A 23,154-nucleotide genomic window follows, 5' to 3' on the forward strand; every position below is an offset into this window, starting at 1 on the left:
CATAATTAGGGAAATAGTAGCGCCATTTCCTGCCAGTGGCCCTTGAAATTGTTGACGTGTAGCTTTTCCTTCAGGAACTGGTACAACAAAGGAGGCATCCTCATGACTAGAAGAGTGGAATAAACTGAGGAAGGAAGGTGCTTTCCCCTTTCCTGTAAGCTGCTTATTAGTAAAATGTGGTGAGTGGAGAGAGAGACGGAAACATCTGCAGCCTTTAATTGCTTGCTAGGAATAGCTTACAATACTGGCCTCCACCGTATGCTACCTTGCAAAGACTTGGGGGTAGCTAATGCCAAGTTGCTAGAGGATATTTTCCCCCATATCCAGTTTCTTACCCTTTAATCCCCCGTTGGTTTTCTAATTAGGTTCAGACTTTTTAGAGCTTGCATTTAGGGCTGATGCCCGTTCAGTTTCTGCTGCTTCTGTGAGTAATTTCTGCTCCTTTGCTTGCAGAAACCCTCTGGGTCCCGATTCCCTGGGGTTCATTCAGCCATATAGCTTCCGTCACCTCCTACTGTCCCTCTGGCAGACCACCTTCTTTGTCTTTTATTCTACACCCTCCTCTGCACTTTATTAATTCCTGTGTGTTGGAGCCACCTCCAGGAGCCTAAGGACAAACGAAGATGAATTTCCCTGACAACTTAAATGCTCGGGCTTTTTCCTTCCTTATTCGTTTACTGATTTTTAAAAATGTATTCCTTTAAAAAATATTTCCTCTTGAGCAGTGTTGCTTTTAATTGACTGTAAGCCCAATGAATAGAGACATTGCCCTGTTCTCTGCCATGCCCTGGCACAGAATTGAATTCCTCTATTCAAGCCTTACTGTTAAATTTGCTGCACTCCGTGGTGTTGGCAAACAGAAACTTCCAGGGCACATCTTTGAATCCCATTGCAGCCTCATTAATGCTGTTCCCTGTGGTAGAAGATAGGTCAGTCCTGGTCCTTTTCCAAAGAGATTCAGTTACTAATGTACTGAGAAGATGGCCTTTTGCAGTAGTTTGAATGGGCACTCCCCAAAGACTGTGTGAAAAGGAAGAAATAGAAATAACAGCGCACCCACCCTATTAGTCTTCTTTCCCAAATCCCTGGAAAATAGATTATCCGCTTCTGGTTAAAAATAAAGCAAGGGAACAAAACAGCTCCCCACTAGGGTTCCCAAAATCTGGTTAATGTTATTTTGTATGTGTTCTGACCCTAGTATGCTCTTCCCCCTCCCTTGATTGTGAGCATATGATCCTTTTGAACCTTTGGGTTTCTTTGGAGTGCTTTGTTGGTGATAATTATCTAACTATCTGTGAAGGCTGATTGTTGAGTGTGCTGTGGGAGGGGAGTGCTTTCTACTAAGATTGACTCACAACAGTGCTGTAGATTGCCTTCTGGCACAGAGAACAGTTAAAGGAATGATTTGAAAATACTGAAAAATAAGAAAGTAGCAGGAAAATGGAGAGTTTGGAAGGGCAGCGTTAGCCTCCTGATTGTGTTTACATGGAAGGATAAGATCAAAGACCATCACATGACCTGATGTGCCTGGCACAAATGGTTACCATAGAGTCTTCTACCCCCATAGAAAAATGAATCTGGCTTTTGAAAAGAAAGCATGGGTGCTCTGAGCCTTGGATTCTATCTGCGCATTTATGAGAAAAGAAATGGAGAATTAAAGTGTGGTTATTTATTGAAGCTAGCCATTTGTTGAAGGTTTTTATTGGATGAAAACATGTGATTTGACATGTTAATATCCAGTGTAGCCATGGTGCTGGGTTGACACAATGGCAGTTTATGTCATGTGTTCCTCGATGAGGATAATTGTCATTCCATTTCTGTTCTTCCTTGTGATTTCAAACTCCAGTGGGCTCTCTACCTAAAGTTGATTTACTCATTCCTCTTGCAATGGTTATGTTTCCTGAATCATTATGATAATTGAATGAAAAAAAAAAGAAATAAAAAAGGAAAGGAAAGGACATGACTGACCCCAGGTATGGTGGAGAAGAAAGTGTATTATAGATATAGATATTATAGTGTATTCTAATCAGAGGCAGAGACATCTGGGCGAGTCCAGAGGGGACAGGGGCAGACTTTGCTGTGCCATGTGAGGAGAGAGGGTGGAGGGAGAGGAGAGAGAGGGGAAACAGGTGCAGCAGCCAGGAGGCCCAAAGGGACAAAAAGAGTGGGTAACCCCAAATGGTGGGATTACGTAGGGATGAACAGCCTAGCCCCCTGGGCTGGAGAGTTCATGGTAGGGGCCAGAGTATGCCAGCCAGCCAAGAGGGCCCTGTAACAGGTAGGGACTGAGGGATGCAGGGGGTACCTGGAGGCCAGAGTCTGCTTTGATATGTTAAATAGGCAGCTCAGCCATTTGTGCCAGGCTTGAAACCTAACAGTAATCAGTTGCAACATATTCGAATGCATAACACGGTTTCAGTCAGTCCCTAATGGGTCATTCATACATGTGTCACCTGAACCAGTGTGCTCTAGTACTTTGGAAGCATTCGTTTTGTTTTGATAGAGAGTCCCATGTAGCCCAGGCTATCTATCCTGTGACTAGCTGTGTAGCTAAGAGGGACCTCTACTCTGGATCCTCCTGCTTCTACCTCCTCAGTGCTGGGATTGTATGTATGTAACACCACAGCCTGGGAAGCATTGTTAGTTTGTTTTTTTAATCAGTGGATGTTTTTCTTGCCTGTGTGGTCTGTTATAACTATTTAGACTTAGACCTTTTTGGTTAGAGATAGATTCATCTGCCCAGACCTTCGACAAAATCATAATATCAAGTAAATGCTTCTTGAATGGTTTTCCACATTGCTCCTACAGGTCCTCTCTGGGTAGGTTTGGGTGTTGTATATTTTACGATTTTTTTTTTCTTGGCACCCTAAAGCATCCCTTGCCAGCCAGTATCACTGCGCTGGAATAGTTCGTCATTATGTCTTTTTTTTTTTTTACTCCGGAAAGGCAATTTGATTCTCTGCATTTCCCACACAAGAACCAAAAACTTGGTGTGTGGAAGCTACTGAAGCTTTAACTTCTTGGACCAATCATGAAAATGTCTGTTTAGGAGGACCGGGTGTCATCACCTAACAATACTGTAGTGGTATTTGGCACTCTCTGCAGCCAGGTAAGGGAAGTAGAGTATTGCCTCACTAGGGAGCCAGGCTGTCTAGTAAGCCTCTCCTAGCCTGGGTATAGACCCTGATTTTATTCCAAATTAGCTATGTGACCTTGAACATGTTTAATGTTATGGTGCCATCTTGGAAACTGGGAGGATAATAATTATGTGTATATATGATAGGCTTAGTGAGCATTAGATTAGGTAATAAAGGTGAAGCATCTAAATCTAAGCCTAACAAATAAAATGCTTGCAAATATTGAAAGAAAGAAAATTTAAAAAGTATGAGAGAGGCAATCAATGCTTAATAGCCAAACCGGAATACAGTCTTCTGTAAGTATAACCCCAATGTCTTACTTACATGGACTTTCAACATTAATTAGTAAACCTGTTATTTTGCAGATTTCCCAGGACTAGACATTTCTTTCAGGTGACAGCCCAATAGGCAGAGGGTGACTTCTGTCATTGTAAGTAATGGCTAGCCATTTTGAAGGCAGGCCAGGCCAGGATAAGTATTGTGGTCTGAAGAGGGAAGAGCCCTCCATAGGCTGGGTAACCCTTAACAAAGCATTCCTCTTTGTTCTTAATTTCTCCATGGATCAGGCTGCACTGGCTGCCTTGAAAGTCCCCTTCAGCTCCGTGTGTGTGTGTGTGTGTGTGTGTGTGTGTGTGTGTGTGTGTGTGTGTGTGTGTGTGTCTGAGCTGGGGAAGAATGTCAGTGTTGTAACACCAGAGGGAAAAGCAAACAGGACATCTACACTTTGAAGAAGTGTTGTGCAGACACCTGTGTGCTGGCCCCTAAGCCACGTGTGTGGATTTCTGCACACAGGTGCCAGGGTGATGCCTGGGCTGATGATAGCAAGCCAGGATGCCACTGCAACACTTCACCATGGAGAGGCAAACTGGCTTTGCCAGCGTGTAAATGCCCTAGGGTGCTTCCCACTGGTTGTTTTCCCCTGCAAGTTAGCAATATTCATTCCTTCTCCAGACAAAGTAAAACCTGTTCATTTTTAAAAGGATAATTTATAATCCAATAGAGTTTGCTCAATTCTCATCTACTGACAGACATTTCCGTTACCTCTCATCCTAGCAAGTAAAGGAAATTGTTTGGGCCATTGGGCCAAAAGTTGTATCAGAGTACACAAAGAATCTTATACCACCAGTGTCCCTGTTAACTGAACTGTTTTCCTGTGTGTCCCTCCAATCATCAGACCTTGTAACACAAATTCCTAAATGGTCTTAATAATAATAAAAAACCAACCCAGAGCTAGATATTGGGGTAAATCCTGAAAGATCAGAGAGACAAAGGAGCAAGCCACTGCCACGTCTCACCTCACCAATTCCACCAATCTTCTGACTGAAATCCTCTGTTTCCTCAGCCGAAAGGGGTCCAGCTGAAAAAGCCTCTAGCTGAAAGGGACGCTTCAGCCTTTAGTTCCTGTCTCCTTACACCTTATATACCTTTCTCTGCCCTGCTATCACTTCCTGGGATTAAAAGGTGTGTGTGCTTCCCAGTACTGGGACTAAAGGTGTGTGCCACCACTGCCTGACTCTGTGTTCTCTCCTAGACTGAGTCAATCTCATGTAGTCCAGAGTAGCTTTGAACTCACAGAGATCCAGACAGATCTCTGTCTTCTGAGTGCTAGGATTAAAGGTTTGTGCCACCACTGCCTGGCCTCTATGTTTAATCTAGTGGCTTATTCTGATCTCTGATCCTCAGGCAAGCTTTATTAGGATACACAATATATCACCACATTACCTTCCTCAACTCACACCACTCTGCCTTCCCATCCTCAGAAAGGATGGATCTCCTACAATGCTACTCTTCCTCAGCACTCCAACTAACCAGGCACCTCTTGGACTTAGATATTTTAATATATTTTGTATGTTTTTTTAACTTTTAGAAAGAAAGTTATATTCTTGGCCAAGATTATATTATGAAAATGAAATTCCTGGGGGAGCTCTACATGGTGATGATGCGGTGGAAGAAGAGACTTTGGGCTCCAACCTCTCACTTGATTAAATGTCTTATCTTCATCCCTTGGATACTGTTTGCTCGCTTGCTCCTTTTCTTGCCCCCCCTCCTTTTTCAGATGATGCACTTCCTCCACGCTTCTGTGCTAACCACCCTCTCCCATCTTTTCTGCTGGAGAAAACTTTCCTCTCCTGCACAACTTCTTCATCCTGCCAGGTGACTCTGCCCTACATAGCTGGACCTTTAATGCTCTGTGGACACATCTGGCTGTGTGGGAATCCAGGGGTTAACTTCCTCCCTTGTCTTTTCTTTCTGAAGAATGTTTGAATTCCTGTGAAGGTCTAGTCTTTATTTTACTTTATGATAACTGAGCTATAAAATCCAGCCCTTCATGAGTATCAGTGATGACTTCCTGCTATACTGAAATCTCGCTGACATTTCTCTCATGAGCATGCTCAGAACTCGCCATTTGTCACACTACTCTTGTTTCTTAGGCATATTGTTGTTTAGACAGCTTAGTAGGTAATGAAAGTTAACAATTAATTTTTACTTTTCTCAGGTTAGATATTCTAAATCTTTTTGCTCTTCCAATGACTATCTGTCATGTGCCTATATGGGAAAAATAATATATATATATATATGTATATATATATATATATATTTCTTTATAGCAGTTGCCAGCACTGATTACCTCATCTGTCCTTACCTTACTGTTTTTCAAAATTTGCACATTTTTTATATATATATTTTGCTGACATCTGTTTCTGAAAGTAACTCTTGCTGTATTTACTCCTCCTTGGCTTCATTTTGGTTCCACTGAGGGATGTTTTAGTACTGCCTTTTTTTTTATTATTAAAAATGCCTCATTTTAGAGAGAGTGGCCAGTTGTGTTAGAGACTGATAAGGTGCTTAGTGTCCAACCCGATAGCCATTTGACCCATAAACCTATAATCTTCCAGAACTCTAGAACACACTCTTACTTGAATCCTGCCTTAAACCCCATTTCCTTTCCCCTGCAGTGTTGATGTATGGTCAAAGCCAAAAACCATCCTCCTTTTCAGGCTCCATCAGCAGTTAGTTCTGAATGCACTGCTTGTATACTTTTCTTAACTTGAATTCCTTCTAGAGGTCCTGAAGGGCACTGTTAAAATAGAGCAAATAAACTCACAGAGGCCAATCACAGAAGGCATGCCAGCCTGAGAGAAGGGGTGAAGCCAGAGGGCCCCCCCCCCCCCGTTCTGCTTTCTGTCAGCTCTGTAAAAGCCAAGAGGAGCTGTGGGTCAGCACAGCCTCGTCTGCTATGTGGTACCTTCCACTCATTAGTGAGGCTGAGCAGGGCTTTATGTTAATACTCTCACTCTCAGGATTATAGCTTTCTCATCCAAATGATTGAGAAGCAAAAATAAACAAAGTGAGCCAATTTAAATGAAATCCTCTCAACATTATAGGAGGAGATAGGAACTTCAGAGAATACTGGCATTCGTGTTGCATATCTTATCCAAATCGGTTTGCAATATGCTCAGCATTTTAATTTGCATTGCTTCATTCAAATGTTAAGAAAGAAAAGAGTGTTATTGTCTACTGTGATTACTTGGGGTTCAGGAGTTAAGTAAGGTATTATAATCAGGTTAAGCCCTTTAAAAATACAAAAACAAAAAACAAACCCCTCCCTGTTTGTACAAGTTTATAATTAACTGCACAGAAGAGTTAATGGGACTCTGTGATATTGGTGCCATGAGTGGATGTTCTCTTCTAGTTGAGGGGTAGTTGGGCATTGTATCAGATGGTGGTACAGAAGAAAAAAATGTAGTGACCATTATACCCGAGCATGATGCCACTAATTTACCACTAGAGAAAGTATTCAATTCACATGCTAGTTGAGTTGTAGAGGTCGGCCAGAGGGTATTTCCAAGAACCCTGCTGATCCCTCTTGTGATTGCTGTGACGTATTTTACACAGCTGACTGAAACTAACACACAGTGAGTGATGAAGGGTGTGTGCTCCAATGGCCCCTTAACCTATGGAGATTTTTGTGACTCAGCTCTCAAAGCAAATTAGGTAGCCTGTGAATTTGGATTTAATCCAGATATCCAAGGCTTACTCCCCATGTTTTAACAAAATAACATGCATCATGACTTCATATAGAGTTCTGATTTGACTTCTGATGTAGGTATTTCTGGTCTTGGAATCTTTGGATATACCAAATAAGCACAATTAAATTTTCAAAGGAATGTAGAAAATCTCTGCGACTGGGAAATTGACTTACAGGTAAAATCAGATGCCAGTGGAGGATGTTCCCTCCCTCCCTCCCTCTCTCCTTTTCTCTTTTCCTTTGTGGTACTGAGGCTCAAACCCAGGGCCTTGTACATGTTAAGCATGGACACTAACACTGAATTGAATTCCAGCCCAGGAGGCCTTTCTTTTACTCCCTTTAATATTTCCCACAGTCCCTAGTTAGAAACCAAGAGAAGTAATAACCAGGTGGACCACTGGCTATGGGGTCAACCATATATACACTCGGTACTTTATTAATTTCTCATACCATAACGTTTTCAGAGAAAGCTGTGGCATCGTTAAAGTAAGGGGGTATAAAAGCACGTTCTGCATACCTTTGGCTTAACTGCAGTGCTGGGATTTAAACACACAGAACAACTAACACTTTCACAACAACAAAATACCAAATGAGATGCTGCTAGGAAACATCTGGTCGCTGCACTGTTTACAGCCAATTCCAGTGGTGAATAAAAGGGGTGAATGGACTTCCAGAGAGGGCACATTCTGGTCCCCTGGCAGCAAGGTAGAGTTTTTCTGCTGGAGGGAACACTAGATGGTTGCATTTCTATTTTTGTCCAAACAGAAAACTTCTTCCATTCTCATAGGGGTTTCAAAAGGATTGCAACAGCAGATGGAAAGAACCCATATACACTCATGCATGCAATTACTAGGAGCTAATTGAATTTGAGGATTAGGTCTGTCATTAGAGGGAAACGGAGCCTGTCTATGTCTCCCATAAATGGTTATACACTCTGAAGTAGATATGGCACAGGCCATGATATGGATATAAGATCATTGAAGTATTTGATGCTGCTAATGTTTAGTCCCTATAATGAAAATGATGATGAGTGACATGAAATATGTGCTTGCATATTTTAGACGGTATTTCTTCAACTGGAGGACACACTGGTAATATAACTCAAGGACTGTTCTCCACCTGTGGGTTGTGACCCTTTGGGGGTTGAATGACCCTTTCCTAGGGATCACCTAAGACCATTAGAAAACATAAACATAGATTTTACATTATAATTCATAACAGTAGCAAAATTACAGTTATGAAATAGCAACAAAAATACTTTTATGGTTGGGGTCACCACAACCTGAGGAACTGTATTAAAAGGTCACAGCATTAAGAAGGTTGAGAACCACTGAATTATACTATAATGAATGGAAATTTTGGTGGAGGTAAAAGGGGGAAATCAGAGAAGTTCTATCTCACACTGGTAACTAAGAAGACACTGGGGCCAGAACATATCTTGAACTAAATTTGTAAGTCAACCAACAAGTACACTAATTTATCCTGCTTGAAATGACAAGACATAAAGTTAAGAAAAGTTAATATACAGTTTCAGAGTCCATTTCCTTTTGTGTCAGTGAAAACACTGAATGATTGACAAACTCAAATGCTGTGTTCACACTTGACTCAATCAGATCACAAGTATAGGTCACACTGTCTCCTTAATCAATCAGTATGACACCCTGCTTGGCCAATGGGAAGTTTGTACCATCTGCTGCCCCATAGTCTACTTCTCTAGAGAGATTTCTCCACATAGCTTTCCCTGGGTTTACTTGATCAGAAACACTGTCCAATTTTTCTGTTTGTGAGCAGCCAGTCATCATACATGAGCAAGAAACCGTGCAAGCTTAGCTTGCAACAATGGAATTTAGTATAATCATCAAACACGGCAAAGGTAATCTAACACACGCTTAATGGTATGGACAGCCACTGTGAATTATGCTAATTAGGCATAAATGGGAAGCAGCTCAGGAAAATGATTGCAATTAATATTATTTTACATAGACTCACTGAGCAAGTCCAAGATGGGGTGAGGAAAAGGAGAAATCAGATATCTCTAAAGACCTCTGCATTTTAATCTGGGCCTAAGGGAATGTCTGACAATCAGAACAGGATATGAGACAAGTGATTTTCTTTTTTTTAATAGCTAAAGTACAGAAGTTGCACTGAGAAAAAGAGATCTATTGAAGAGATTCATGGCTGTTCTTATAATAACACACAGGCCTGCATCAGCTATTATTGCACACAGCTGTTTATTTGGTTCAAATCCATGTGCTGTGTGTGCTGTGGACAGAGGTGTTCAGAGCAAGTTTGTCTCTGTCCCACTGGACGCCGCCGGTCTGTCCACTGTCATTGTGACCACACGCAGGGCTCTGACGTGGAGTTGGCTTTATTGGAGCCTGTGGTTGATCTCACTTGTCCTCACAGAGGCTGTTCCAGATTCTTTGGGAAATGATGGCTGGTTCCAAAAGCCACCATGGCAGGAAGCCCATGGGAGGAAGCTCCCCATACCTTGGGGGTCCTGAACCATTCTTCTCACTGAAGTTCTGGCTTGCCCATATTCAAGAGAAGGGTGACACAAACCCCAGATCGCACTAGGAAGAGTGTCAAAACCACATTGCAAGATGTATGTGCCAGAAGAGAGATGTTCTAGTACCACTTTTGGAAAGTAAATCTGTCAGTTATTGCCATTCTTTCTTCCTCTCCAGAAGGTACTCCTTCAAATATGCATTTATTGGCCTTTTAAACTTTATTTCCGCCAAAGCACACATGATAAAACACATGACATTAGATGTGTGATATGTCCCCACAAATGACACGGGCCACAGAGGTCAGAGTCACTTCTCAATATTAGTTAAAAGTCTAAATCAGCATTCCAAGTCAAGCATATCACAGTCCTGGTCTCTGAGGTGAAAGCGTGGGATAACAAACGCAGTCAGCATCACCCGCATTTATGCATGCATCTTGTGGGGTGACTCTGTCCAGTGAACTCGGATCTTCCCTCCTTGATTATGGCTAAACCAGAACTTCAGTGAGAAGAATGAATGGTTCAGGACCCCCAAGGTATGGGGAGCTTCCTCCCATGGGCTCCCTGCCACGGTGGCTTTTGGAACCAGCCATCATTTCCCAAAGAATCTGGAACAGCCTCTGTGAGGACAAGTGAGATCAACCACAGGCTCCAATAAAGCCAACTCCACGTCAGAGCCCTGCGTGTGGTCACAATGACAGTGGACAGACCGGCGGCGTCCAGTGGGACAGAGACAAACTTGTTCTGAACACCTCTGTCCACAGCACACACAACACATGGATTTGAACCAAATAAACAGCTGTGTCCTAAACCAAGGTGTTCTGAGATCGCCCGCTGTGCAATAATAGCTGATGCAGGCCTGTGTGTTATTATAAGAACAGCCATGAATTTCTTCAATAGATCTCTTTTTCTTAGTGCAACTTCTGTACTTTAGCTATTAAAAAAAAGAAAATCACTTGTCTCATATCCTGTTCTGATTGTCAGACATTCCCTTAGGCCCAGATTAAAATGCAGAGGTCTTTAGAGATATCTGATTTCTCCTTTTCCTCACCCCATCTTGGACTTGCTCAGTGAGTCTATGTAAAATAATATTAATTGCAATCATTTTCCTGAGCTGCTTCCCATTTATGCCTAATTAGCATAATTCACAGTGGCTGTCCATACCATTAAGCGTGTGTTAGATTACCTTTGCCGTGTTTGATGATTATACTAAATTCCATTGTTGCAAGCTAAGCTTGCACGGTTTGTTGCTCATGTATGATGACTGGCTGCTCACAAACAGAAAAATTGGACAGTGTTTCTGATCAAGTAAACCCAGGGAAAGCTATGTGGAGAAATCTCTCTAGAGACATGACTGAATCCAGGGAATGTCTGAAAATTTCAGTCCTCACCAGACTGAACAAACTCTGCACCTAACATTTGCCTTGGGTCTGTTCATCGTTCAGTGTTTCCATTTACACAAAAGAGGTTGAGCTTAAGACTACATATTGACTTTACTGTTTAATAGGTCTTTTGTTTTAATTTGGAGGCATTGTGGTCCAAGTACAGAACGAACCAGCCAGATCATTATGGTGAAAATCACTTGACCTTAGGAGAGAGAGGGGCAGAAAATAATGGAAATGAAACTCATCTTTATCTTTGATCTTTTGCTGTCTGTGAGACTTGGGAAATGACAGTTCCTGTTCTAAGTCCTTTGTTTTACATCTGTGAAATAGGAGTTTGATGTCAGACAAAGACAGGTGGAGGACACAGAACATTTCTACTAACTAGGTAGTTGTCATCCATGCTCTAGACAGGGAAATGTTGATTTAAAGCTATGTACAGCTTTCCAAATCCATGGTTATGACTCTCAGTGAATCAACTAACTTATCTTTGAGATTTTCCCACATCATTCTTTGTTCATACTTTTTCCTTTTAATTTTTTCTACAATACTTTTAAGCATTTGGATGGTTGCTACCATGAGAAGGTGATAATGAGCTAGGTCATTATGTGTTACTTTTAAGACTGTACAATAGTTGGGGATTACATATTAGTCTTAAAAATATTTTTGTGTGGATGGTTTTGATTTTGTTCCATATATAATGTACAGGTCTTTCATTTGACTTGTTAAGAATTACATCAGGGCTGGAGAGATGACTCAGAGGTTGAGAGTCCTTGCTGCTCTTCCAAAAGAACCATTTTTGGTTCCCAGCACCTATATTGTGTGGTTCATAGCCACCTGTAAGTCTAATTTTAGGGGATCTGATGCCATCTCTTGGCCTCTGTTGGCACTGCATTCATGTGTACATACCAACATACATAGACACACAATTAAAAGTAAAAAAAAAAGAATTACATGCATATGTGTGCCTTTGCAACATTCTTTCAAAAAAAAAAGATTTATTTATCTATTATGTATACAGTATCCTGTCTGCATGTATCCCTGCCCACCAGAAGAGGGCACTAGATCTCATTATTGATGGTTGTGAGCCACAATGTGGTTACCCGGAATTGAACTCAGGACCTCTGAAAGAGCAGCCAGTGCTCTTAACCTCTGAGCCATCTCTCCACCCTGCCACGTTCTTTATACCTTTTATTCCTAACTATTTTTGTTGGCAAATCAAGAATAACAACTTAAACTTTTCCTTCAGAAGTAACCATACACCAAATTCTTGCATTATAATTTTCCTTCATCTAAAATGTTTTTCTCTGTGGCCAGGTTGGAGACATGAGTAAGCCTCAGTATTCTGTCAAGTAGATTCCCTGATCTTGAGTTTCTTGCTGTTCTAATTTCATTCTGTTGCTGTGGTAAAACATGTTGACCAGAAGCAGCATAGGGGAGGAAAAATGGACTCTTTGGTTTGAAATTCCATCACTGTGGGACAGTCACCCATGTGCATGCTTTAGACACCTGCGAATCCCATATCCACAGTCAAGAGTTGAGAGGCGTGAATTCACCCATGCTGCCTTCTCCGTATGCTCAGCTAGCTTTCTTGACTTTTCTATCATTTAGGGCCCTGCCAATGAAATGGTGCCACCACAGTGGGTGGGGTCAGTTAACAGTCAAGCCAATACCTCACAGACATATCCACAGGCCAAATTTACCTAGGTAATTTCTCAGCTGAGACTTTTCCCAGGTGATTCTAGTTTCTAGTGAGTTGACATTAAAGACTAATCATCACAATTTGCAAAACAGAGCCTCAAAATATTCTGTTTTTAATTTTCAGTTTTCCGTGAGAGAACTGAATCTTGGTAAGCAGATTTGCCCAGGACTATAGCTAGCTGAACATAAGACTGATATCTGAGCAATATGAATCACAACACATTCACCATATCTGCCTGCCTGTATAAAGTCAGATCTTGTTTGTACTTTTTGGTTAAATGTAAATTCCAGGAGAGAATGAATTTTGCTTTTATATTACTATATCCTCATTGTCTTAAACAAAGCCTAACATGAGGGGAACATAAGGGCTCTAAATCGATTACTGCTGTTATAACAAAATACTACAAGTTGCATCCATAATGAGCTCTTAAGATTACAGGATCCTTTCTTTCATGAGAATCTTAATTCTCCCCATCTAGAGTTTGAGAAGTCTAGGATCTAGGTGCTGGGAAAATTCATGTCTAGCACAGGCTCCCTCTCTATTTCCAAGGGATAACTACTTTCTGCATCATGACATGCTAGAACACCACAGAAATGGGGCTCAGTCCTCTGCCCATGACAGAGAAGACGGAGAGACTTGGCAGCTCATTCACCTGTCTTCTATGAGGGCATCAATGTCGTTCACAAAGGCAGAGGCTCTTGATCTAATTAATCACTTCCCTGGAGGACTCACCACCTCCTATCACCTACGCCAATCAATAAAGTTTCCAGGTGAATTTTGGAGGGATACGAACTTTCCAATTGTAGGCATCCTCTTCTCTTTTTGGAGAGAAGGAGATTCTCTGTAGTAGAAGTCATACTTTTCTTCTTTGTGGCTGTCTGAGTGCACCCAAGCTTTTATGAATCCAGGTTCTCAAAGAATGGCTGTGAGAAAGACAAGTGCCCTCCTGGCAGTCTTAATAGTCTATCTTGGGGTGAGTATGGACAGCCATTTACTTGAAGGCACAGTATAGTGAGAAAAATAAGCCATTTCACCTCTAAAAATGCTCTCCACCCTTTCCTATCTTACTATGTAAGTTTATACAATTTATTTTTCCAAAGAACTTAGTCATCAACCTAGTAACCTTTGTGATATATTAAAAGTTGAAGTTCCCTTTGCTTCTGGAAATTTGAAGCATTCATTTTCATTATGAAGGATCTATGTGAAAACCAAAGAGGAAACTCAGAGTTCAAGAAATAAAGAATAACGCTGTAATCATAACAGCTCATTATTTTGTTTTTAAGCCTGATCGTTCACAAGGTTATTTTCTGGAGTTGAATATTAATGGACTCAGGCTGTCTTTATGCAGAAGAGATCTTACTTAGACAACAATGTTCGTAAGGAAGGACATTAATCAGGGGAGAGAGGAGAGCCTTGTTTCTAATAATGTTTGCATAATAGCTACCCTTGGGTGTGTTTCTTGGCTTAAAATAAGTACCCATGCTTTCCATATCCAACACAATGGAAAATATTTGTGGTTATGATTCTGTTATACAATCTTCTACGTACTTATGGGGATGTCAAACCGAGAGGCTGCTGGAGAGGCTCAGAAGCAAACAGCATCGCTCATGAATGAAATAAGGTAGAAGTTGAAAGAGGCCCTGCGTGGAGGATTGGTGGTAAATGACCTAAGAGCAAGTCATGACTGATTTCAGAAGGGGAGAAGAAGCAGGCTGGCCTGCTGGAGGACATTTGGATGGTCCTGTGATCTGATTTTAACTCTTCTGTTTGCTTCTTACCACCTGGAAGATGGTGACGGGTACCTAAGAAGAGCCAGTCCAAGTACCTAATCTTGGCATACAAGCACTCACTTCCGTGGCCTGTGAAGCTACAGCAGATGTGATGTGGGGTTGCCCTCTGCTCAGAACTCTTTGCAGCTTTCCTCAAGTACTATATTTTCAAGTTCCATGTTTTTGTTCACATTCTTCCCTCATCTTATAAGGCCTTTCCAAACCTTCTTCACCAATTAATTTTACTTCTCAGGCATAGTCGGTTTAAATTTCCCATCCTCCACAAAATCTTCTTCGACTGTACTGGTAGCCACAGGTCTTACCTACCCTCTTCTGCTGATTGATTGGTTCACATCTTTACACGGCATATGCCCTGGGGATTTCTTCTGTTGTCTTGATTTATTGGGTACATGAGCCAAGTCTGATTTTACATAAATGTTTAAAAATAATGACCTCATTTTCTCATAGCTTTCTTTCTCTCTCCTATTTTTTATGCTCACTTACATTCTGAGAAGAGGTCTATATAGTCTTGAAAACATAAGCAGAGCTGTTGTTTGATCTTCTGAGTGCGGGTTACAAGACCGTGTAAAGGTTCATTTTGTAGTTTTGTTTACCTTTATTATTATTTTTTTATTTTTTTACAATCAGGACAGTCCACTGCAGCCAAGAGAGCATTCAGTCATATAAAAATCCAAACTTATTTGCTTTTCCAAGCTGAAATTGCTAATATTTTTCCTCAGCCTTCCCTTCCTTGTGATCTGTTATGGGGTTTCTATCCTGAAAGAAAACACCACCTCATGGCTCCTTGATCTGTCCTTCCCACCTGAAATATGATGTATTAACAGAGCTTCCCATGAGCAACTTCAAGGGTCAGGTCTACCTTTAACAGAAATTTCCTTCTGAATAGTACTGTGTCTGTGTGTGTGTGTGTGTGTGTGTGTGTGTGTGTGTGTGTGTGTGTGTGTGTTTATGTGAAGTCACAGAAGTGTTGAAAAACTACCCCTACCATCTATTTATAAAGCCTTTTAAAAGCTTTAACCCTCACTACAGAGGCGAACATTACAACTGTTGGCCTTCTTTGTCAAGGAGAAAAAAAATGGCTTAAAATGTTCGTGTTCAGCAAATCATACAGAATTATGTCCTTATCCATCACGGTTTCCGCAGCACTACAAACTTGGGAACAGTGTTTTCGGCCACCTTCTGCGGGTGTCATGGTGCCTAGTGGAGCTCCACCCACAGTGAGGTCAGTGTAGCCGTGGACAGAGGCCTAGGTGTAGGAGCGTGCATTATGGTGCTGGCAGACCATGCTAGGCTCTGCGCCCCAAGGCCACCTCACTCCCCATGTCAGGATCCTTATGAAACAAAGGTTCTGTAGGCATAGTCATTCTTTTTCTGTTGTTTCAGTACCTCTCCCCTTCTTGCTTCTTTTTTATAAATAGCTTTCTTGATAATATCATGCATGTTACAGTGCATTCTGATTCCTCTCACCTCTCCCTCTCCCTCCCACGGTCAGTCTCCCCCGCTAATCCTTCCCACAGCCATGTCCTTTTGAGTTGCTTTGGAGCCCACTGGGTTTTTTCCCTTACTTTCTTTTTGTTCAGCTCAAAGACTAACTGATGAGCCCCTGTGTTGTGTGAAAGGAGAATGGCTCAAAGCCAAGTGTGCATTGCTGATACAGCTTTTCATAGTCCTTTCCAGTCCTGCACATTCCCCTTCCTTCTTCTTGCCTCTTCCTTCCTTCCATTGCTTATATAGCTTTTTATAGTCCTTTCCAGTCCTGCACATTCACCTTCCTTCTTCTTGCCTCTTCCTTCCTTCCATTGCTTATATAGCTTTTTATAGTCCTTTCCAGCCCTGTACATTCCCCTTCCTTCTTCTTGCCTCTTCCTTCCTTCCATTGCTTATACAGCTTTTTATAGTCCTTTCCAGCCCTGTATATTCCCCTTCCTTCTTCTTGCCTCTTCCTTCCTTCCATTGCTTATACAGCTTTTTATAGTCCTTTCCAGTCCTGCACATTCCCCTTCCTTCTTCTTGCCTCTTCCTTCCTTCCATGTTCAAACAGCCACCCTCTTTTCTGTAGGTTTTCAAAGCTTCTGCTTTGGCAAAGAGAAGGTACTCAGTCTTGTAGAATTGGATGCCGTTGTTTACTCAGGACTCTTAAATGTGCGATAGAGTCAGTGGCGGCCAGGATACAATCACTCTCTCTCTCTCTCTCTCTCTCTCTCTCTCTCTCTCTCTCTCTCTCTCTTTCTCTCTCACCCCTTCCCTCCCTCCCTCCCTCCCTCTCATAGTGTGTGTGTGTGTGTGTGTGTGTGTGTGTGTGTGTGTGTGTGTGTGTGATGTATGTATGCACATCCAGAGATCAACTTCAGGTTTGGTTCTTCAAGGACCGTCTACCTAGTTTTTGAGGCAGGATATTTCACTGGAACCTGGGACTTGCAGGGTAGGCTGGGCTTGCTAGTCAACAAGATCCAGGAATTTGATGGTTTCCCCTCTCTTGTGCTGGAATCACATGCTTATGCCGCCATGTCTAGCTTTTCTTTTATGTGGGTCTTGAGGATCAAACTCAGTTCCTCGCGCTTGCATAGCAAGCACTTTCCTGAGTGAGCTGTGGAGCCAGCGCTGTAGTCCTTGTTTCTTGACACATGCTACTAGACTTTCATTTAAGCAAACTGAGACATTAATTGAATAAGAACAAAATGGTCCTTTGTAAAATAAACTTAGCTTATTTTTTCTTCTAAAGCTCTGTGACTTGGAATGCTAAGTCCATTGTCTGACTAGTTTCCAAACTGATACATCTCCTTTTCCACAGGCATCAGTTCTACAAGAATGCAGGTAGCATCTCCCTTTGGGAACCATGATTGTCTTTAGATCTGCATGACTGCTTCCCTTTTATTAACACAATTTTATTATTTATTTTCTATATCCTACATGCATAAGCCATTAGAAATTTTAATTTTTCTTTCTAAAGCTACAAATACCTTACAAATAACTCAAGTTACCAAAGACTTTTATGCTTATTTCCATCATGACCAACCACCTATTAATTTAAGGTCAAACATGATTATTCTCCCCAGAACACAACTGAAACAGTGATTTCCTCCTCTATAGCTCTAATCCCCCTAATATCCGTGGCAATGAGTACTCGCCACTTCAGTATTCCCAGCTGAAATGGCTGGAGATGTACTGAATCTCTAGAGAACAATGTAGAAGGACAGAAAGGAGGAGCCATGATGATTAACCCTTCCAGCTAGCCCACGAGCTCTAGACTTCCTCTTTTGCAGTTGTGGAAACTGAGGCTCATGGGATTAATAATGGTTTGTCCAGTGTTCCACTCCACACCTCTTCAGGTCACATTTCAATCTAATGTGATTCCACATTTCACATCATCTTCGCAGTACCAGGATGGGGGTGGGGTGGGGTCAGGAAAGTGCTAGAATCATGTATATGATTGGTACTAGGGTAGGAAAGGGCTTGAAGAAGGGAATTTCGTCTGTTTAATGAAGAATCCCTGGTTCCTCTCCCCGTATAGATTACTTCTCCTACACATGGAACCACTCAGCTCTAACTTTTCAGTGAGAGGGTCTTCTACTAATGAGACATCTCTCTTTTGTTTTCCACAGCAATTTTGCAGGCAGTAATAACTGGTGACCTTATGAAGGTAAGCTCTTCTCCTACCACAATGTTGGTGATTGCCTCTCCAGATTTTCATGATCCGGTCTATAAACTACTTCCCTTACCTGCACTGGCTGAGGAGAAGGAGGAATGAACAAAGAGAGTGAGGAGAGCCCTCACCATGCTCTGCATCTCCTAACAGCAAAGGAGTGTGGTAGAATTCCCTGGACTTGCCTTGGTTCCTTAAAAAAAGAATTGTATTCCCAGGATGCAAAGTTCATCGTGCCTAGAATCCCTGCTAAGACTAATCTTTGAAGAATCTGAAGGCTTCTTTTTCAGATGTGTCTGTGAATGAATACATACATAAGAATGGCCTGAGTAAGACCTAGAAATGCATGAACCAGCTCAGAGCTTGCACCTGTTGATATACTCATCTGCTTTAGAAGTCACAGCTGACTGAAAAAAGGCAGGCTAGTCCATCTGGGGCATTTCAACTTGTGCTTGTATTTTCTGGTGAATTTGGTTCACAAGGAAGGAAATGGTCACCATCTCCTTGAAAGCAAATGTCAGTTCTGAAGGTAGATTGCCTGACTTAAAATCTTGCCTCTGTCATTCACTCTATGTGTGGTTTTATGCCTTTAGCACATTTTCTCGGTGCCTTGATTTCTTTATCTGTAAAACAGGATAACAGTGTTATTTCTTTCTTGGTTTGTTGTAAGACTGGATGTAATCATATGATAAGGCTGCCAATACTGTTCATGTTGCATAGAAAGATGCCTAAAATGTTAGCTGGCTTAGTCTTGCTATATAATTTTTTCTAACAACATAGTTATTAAAAATATTTGTCATGATGTATTCTGTGAGTATTCTAAAAGATCTAACTGTTCTTGGGTTATTTATCTGGGGGCTCATGACTACCTGTGAGTCTCTGTGTTACTCCAGCAGTGCTAGTGTGTTGGCTCTGGAATGGCACTGACTGCCTCTGAAGGGGTGTCTTAGTTTGCATTTTTATTGCTGTGGAGAGGCACCATGACCACAGCAACTCCTATAAAGTAAAACATTTAATTGGGGTGGTGGCTTACAGTTCAGAGGTTCAGTCCATTATCATCATGGTGGGGAGCATGGCAGCATGCAGGCAGACATGGTGCTGGACCTGAGAATGCTACATCTTGTAGGCAACAGGAAGTTGACTGACTGATACACTGAGGGAAGCTTGAGAAAAGAGATCTCAAAACCTGCCCCCACAGTGACATACTTTCTCCAACAAGGTCACACCTAATAGTGCCACTCCCTTTGTGGGCCATTTTCTTTCAGACCACCACAGTGGGGGATGTACCTTTCCCATCAGCCCATGTACAGTACAGGCTGAGAAACCAGTCTGTTAAAGGAAGCTGAGAATTACTAACTTTTTACTCTTCTCTTTTCCCTGTCTAGTGTGTTCCCCTTTCTCTTTCCTCTTCCTCTTCCTTTCCTTTTCTTCTTTCCTTACTGTTTTGAAGCATACCCATTGAATAAACCAAAGTATGTCTGTTCTATATTTTCTGCACACCACTAGCAGAAAGCAAAATGAGAGAGAGAGAGGGTTGCCTACATATGGGCCAATTGCAGGCTCATTCATATGATTCTGGCCATGTTGTCTGTTCTGTCTTCTGTGGTGATATATTGTGTACCCCAATATATTGTGTACCCTAATAAACTTATCTGGGGATCAGTGGACAGAACCAGTCACTAGATTAGACATAGAGGCCAAACAGTAATAGCACACACCTTTAATTCCAGCACTTGAGATCTCATGCCTTTGCTTGGAAAGCACACATACCTTTAATCCCAGGAAGTGATGGCAGGAAGCAGAAAAGTATATAAGGCATGAGGACCAGGAACTAGAGGCTTTTAGCAGCAGTTCAGCTGAGGCCCTCAAAGATGAGGACTCAGAGGCTTTCAGTCTGAGGATTTGTGGAAACAGGATCGGCTGAGGAGTTGGTGAGGTGAGGTTGGCTGTGGCTTGTTCTGCTTCTCTGTTCTTTCATCTTTCACCCCAATTTATGTTACAGTTTTCCACTGTAGTATCCCAGAGGATTGTTGCCCAGAGAAGAAGTCTCATCCCTAAACAGGATTCCTGGAAGTTCATGGTCATTGCCCTTTAGTGGGCTAGCCAGCACCAGTATACAATCCTGCAAGGACTTACTTACCTTGGATTCTGTGGAAAGCAAGAACAAGCCTGCCCTTGGACACTTCTAATCCAGTTCGCAATCTGAAGCTCTTTCCTTATGCTTTTATTATAGGCAAACAACTCCCCAGATCCTAGATGTATTGCTACACATTAAAAAATACAGAGAATTTATAGAGAATTTCTTAAAATACAAGCAATCACTGTATCTATCTGGTTATCCTGGCACAATCTACATTATAATTATTTCCTAAATGTCTGAAGAGTGACTCGGTAATACTTTATTTACTATGAGATGAAATACAGACAATGAAGAGCTTTCTTTTTCAATCATTTCTCTTTGTGTGTGTATGTTTATCTCTCATCTTCTCAATTTTCTTTTACTTCCCTCATGTGAAGAATGCACAATACATATGAAACAGGGTGTGTGTGTGAGAGAGAGAGAGAGAGAGAGAGAGAGAGAGAGAGAGAGAGAGAGAGAGAGAGAGAGAAGAGCAGACTCCGGGGCTCCCATGAGGTGGGGATATGTAACAATTTAATAACTTAAATTGCTAATGGCCTGACTTTTAGTCATAGTATGCAACCTTCCCAAAAGGCAAGTTCAGCACAGCTGATCCCTACTTGGCCTGGGTAGGTCTGTACTGCCATCCTCACTGGATCTGCCCACAAAGAAACAGTATCATCACAAGAGACTGTGGCAGAGCACAGCAAGATTCTCCTTTGGCTCTCCATGCTGCTTCCTCCTGTTCTCTTGCCCTAAAGTTTGGGGGTACAACTTCCCTTAGCTCCCGACCTTCCGACACCTCAGATCAGCCCCTCTTCTTGATCGAATTTCTAGATACTTTCCCCTGGCTCCTTCCCAAAACTCTGCTTATTTCCCTGGCGTCCCTCTGCTGGCCTCATACCATCTCTCCCTGCAATCAACGCTTCTGTTTTTCCTGTGGAATTTGGATGCCTGCGAGGCTGGTGACTGAGTCATATTGTTGTTGCTTATGTGTTAGTATTCTTGAGACCTGCTCTGGTGATAGATTCTTCTTTGTCTTCAAATAATCTATGAGAAGCTTCACCAAGGCTCCTCTTGTCCTGACATTCCACGGTTTGGAAAACAGTGACACATTTATACTTTGTAGAGTATCTGATACTTCATGAACTGGGTCTGCATCTTCATTTGCCTACCCTACTCGCTGGTCGCTAAATTCTTGGCTTCTACCACCGGCTGTTGGCTATTGGTGAAATTATTAAGGCCACTCCATGTAATTAAAAGGAAGATTTATTTAGTGGGTAATTTACAAATGAAGGAATAGGTAGGTCGTGGGGTCTGGGGAAGGTGTATCACAGACCAGTGGTGTTCTCTGGAGCTCTGCTCAGTCAACTTCCAGCGTCCAGGGTCCAGGAACAGAGAGAGAGCTGGCCCATTTGGATCTCGGGTCTCCTTGTAGGCGTGACAGTTGCCGAAGCCTCAATGGGGGTTGGAACTTCCAGATCAAAGCTGGAATGGCTACCCACTACAATTGGCTGTTCTCATATAGAAACAATGACCTTCACACATTTTGCTTCTCTTTATTACATGATCATCTCTAGCCATGTTGCATATACACTGCCTGATTCACAAAAGGTATAAGGATGAAAAAAAAATGAACCTTCCCTCTGAGTGTGTGTGCATGCACACATGTGTGCACACAATATGTGTGTATGAGCACTGTGTGCAGGAAAATGAAGCATTTGGTGATTGTGTTCATGACATGTCAAAGAACAGCTAAAGATACAGGAAAGGATCGTAGAGAGCCAGAGCCAGGTTCTTCCTGCTGTAGCAAAAGCTGGATAAACCTCAGGAAATTTTAGCTTTCTTCTCAGAGTCTGGGGCTCCACAGAGGGGGAAGAAAGCCAATTCAGCACATTCCTGCTTCCTTGAGCTATCTGATACCCTCAGACTTTTTCTGGAGTTATGTCAGGCATCGACCATCCATGTGAGTGATGAAGGGTTGGAGCTTCATCACTTCTCGCTGCATCCTCTGAGGCTAAAAGCATCTGTGGTTTACTAAGTGACTTTTCTGTGTGACCTTGGATCTTTTATCCCGGTTCTGTACGCTGCTGCTGATATTCTTTCCTTGTGTCTCTTTCTTTCAGCTCATAGAAAGCTATAAGAATGGAGGCAGCTTGTTAATTCAGGGACCAGACCACTGTTCACTCCTTCACTACGCAGCTAAAACTGGCAATGGGGAGATTGTGAAGTACATCCTTGACCATGGTGAGTAGGAAACCAACCAGGGATCACTTCTCTATGAGATTCTAGACAGCATCATCTGTATTGACACTCAACCAGGAGATCTTCACAATGGAATACCAATTGTCTCTCTGACACCCACTGATGCATCTGGGCCATCTTAACCAAGCAATTAAAATAAATCATTTTCATATCTAGATTTCAAAAGGGAAGGCTTTGGGTAAGTAATTAATTAAAAAATTTTAAAACAGCTTTTGAAAATTAGTGAATTGCTGGGAGCTGTGGTGAATGCCATCAACCTCAGCACCCAGGAGGCAGTCATGTGGAATACTATGAGTTTGAGGACAGCCTGATCTACAGAGTGAGTGATAGGCCAGTCAAGGCTACACAGTAAGACCCTGTTTCAAAAATAAATGATTAGATAAAATTAATTAATTTTAATTTTTTTAAAAATTTGTATCTTTATTTTCATTGTACAAATGTTTTGCTTGCACATGTGCTTGTTTATCTTGTGTGTGCCTGGTCCCTCTGGAGGTCAGAAGAAGGCACTGGAACAGGAGTTACAGGCAGTTGTGAACCACTGGGTGGGTGCTGGGATTTGAACCTCGTCCTCTGCGAGGGT

General features: G+C 42.0%; 1 protein-coding gene across 10 annotated transcripts in view; it reads left to right on the forward strand.

Annotated features, from left to right (window-relative positions):
• Dgki (diacylglycerol kinase iota) overlaps window positions 1-23,154 on the forward strand; it is a 471,870-nt gene that overhangs the window by 424,805 nt on the left and 23,911 nt on the right. For all 10 annotated transcript variants that reach the window (XM_028866082.2, XM_028866077.2, XM_037203652.1 and 7 more), the window contains 2 exons: window positions 18,150-18,187; window positions 22,436-22,556. In XM_028866082.2, the coding sequence (XP_028721915.1) occupies window positions 18,150-18,187; window positions 22,436-22,556 (159 nt within the window). The remainder of the gene's footprint in view (window positions 1-18,149; window positions 18,188-22,435; window positions 22,557-23,154) is intronic.

This window comes from Peromyscus leucopus, chromosome 3 (genome assembly GCF_004664715.2).
Source record: "Peromyscus leucopus breed LL Stock chromosome 3, UCI_PerLeu_2.1, whole genome shotgun sequence".
NCBI classification, from domain to species: Eukaryota; Metazoa; Chordata; class Mammalia; order Rodentia; family Cricetidae; genus Peromyscus; species Peromyscus leucopus.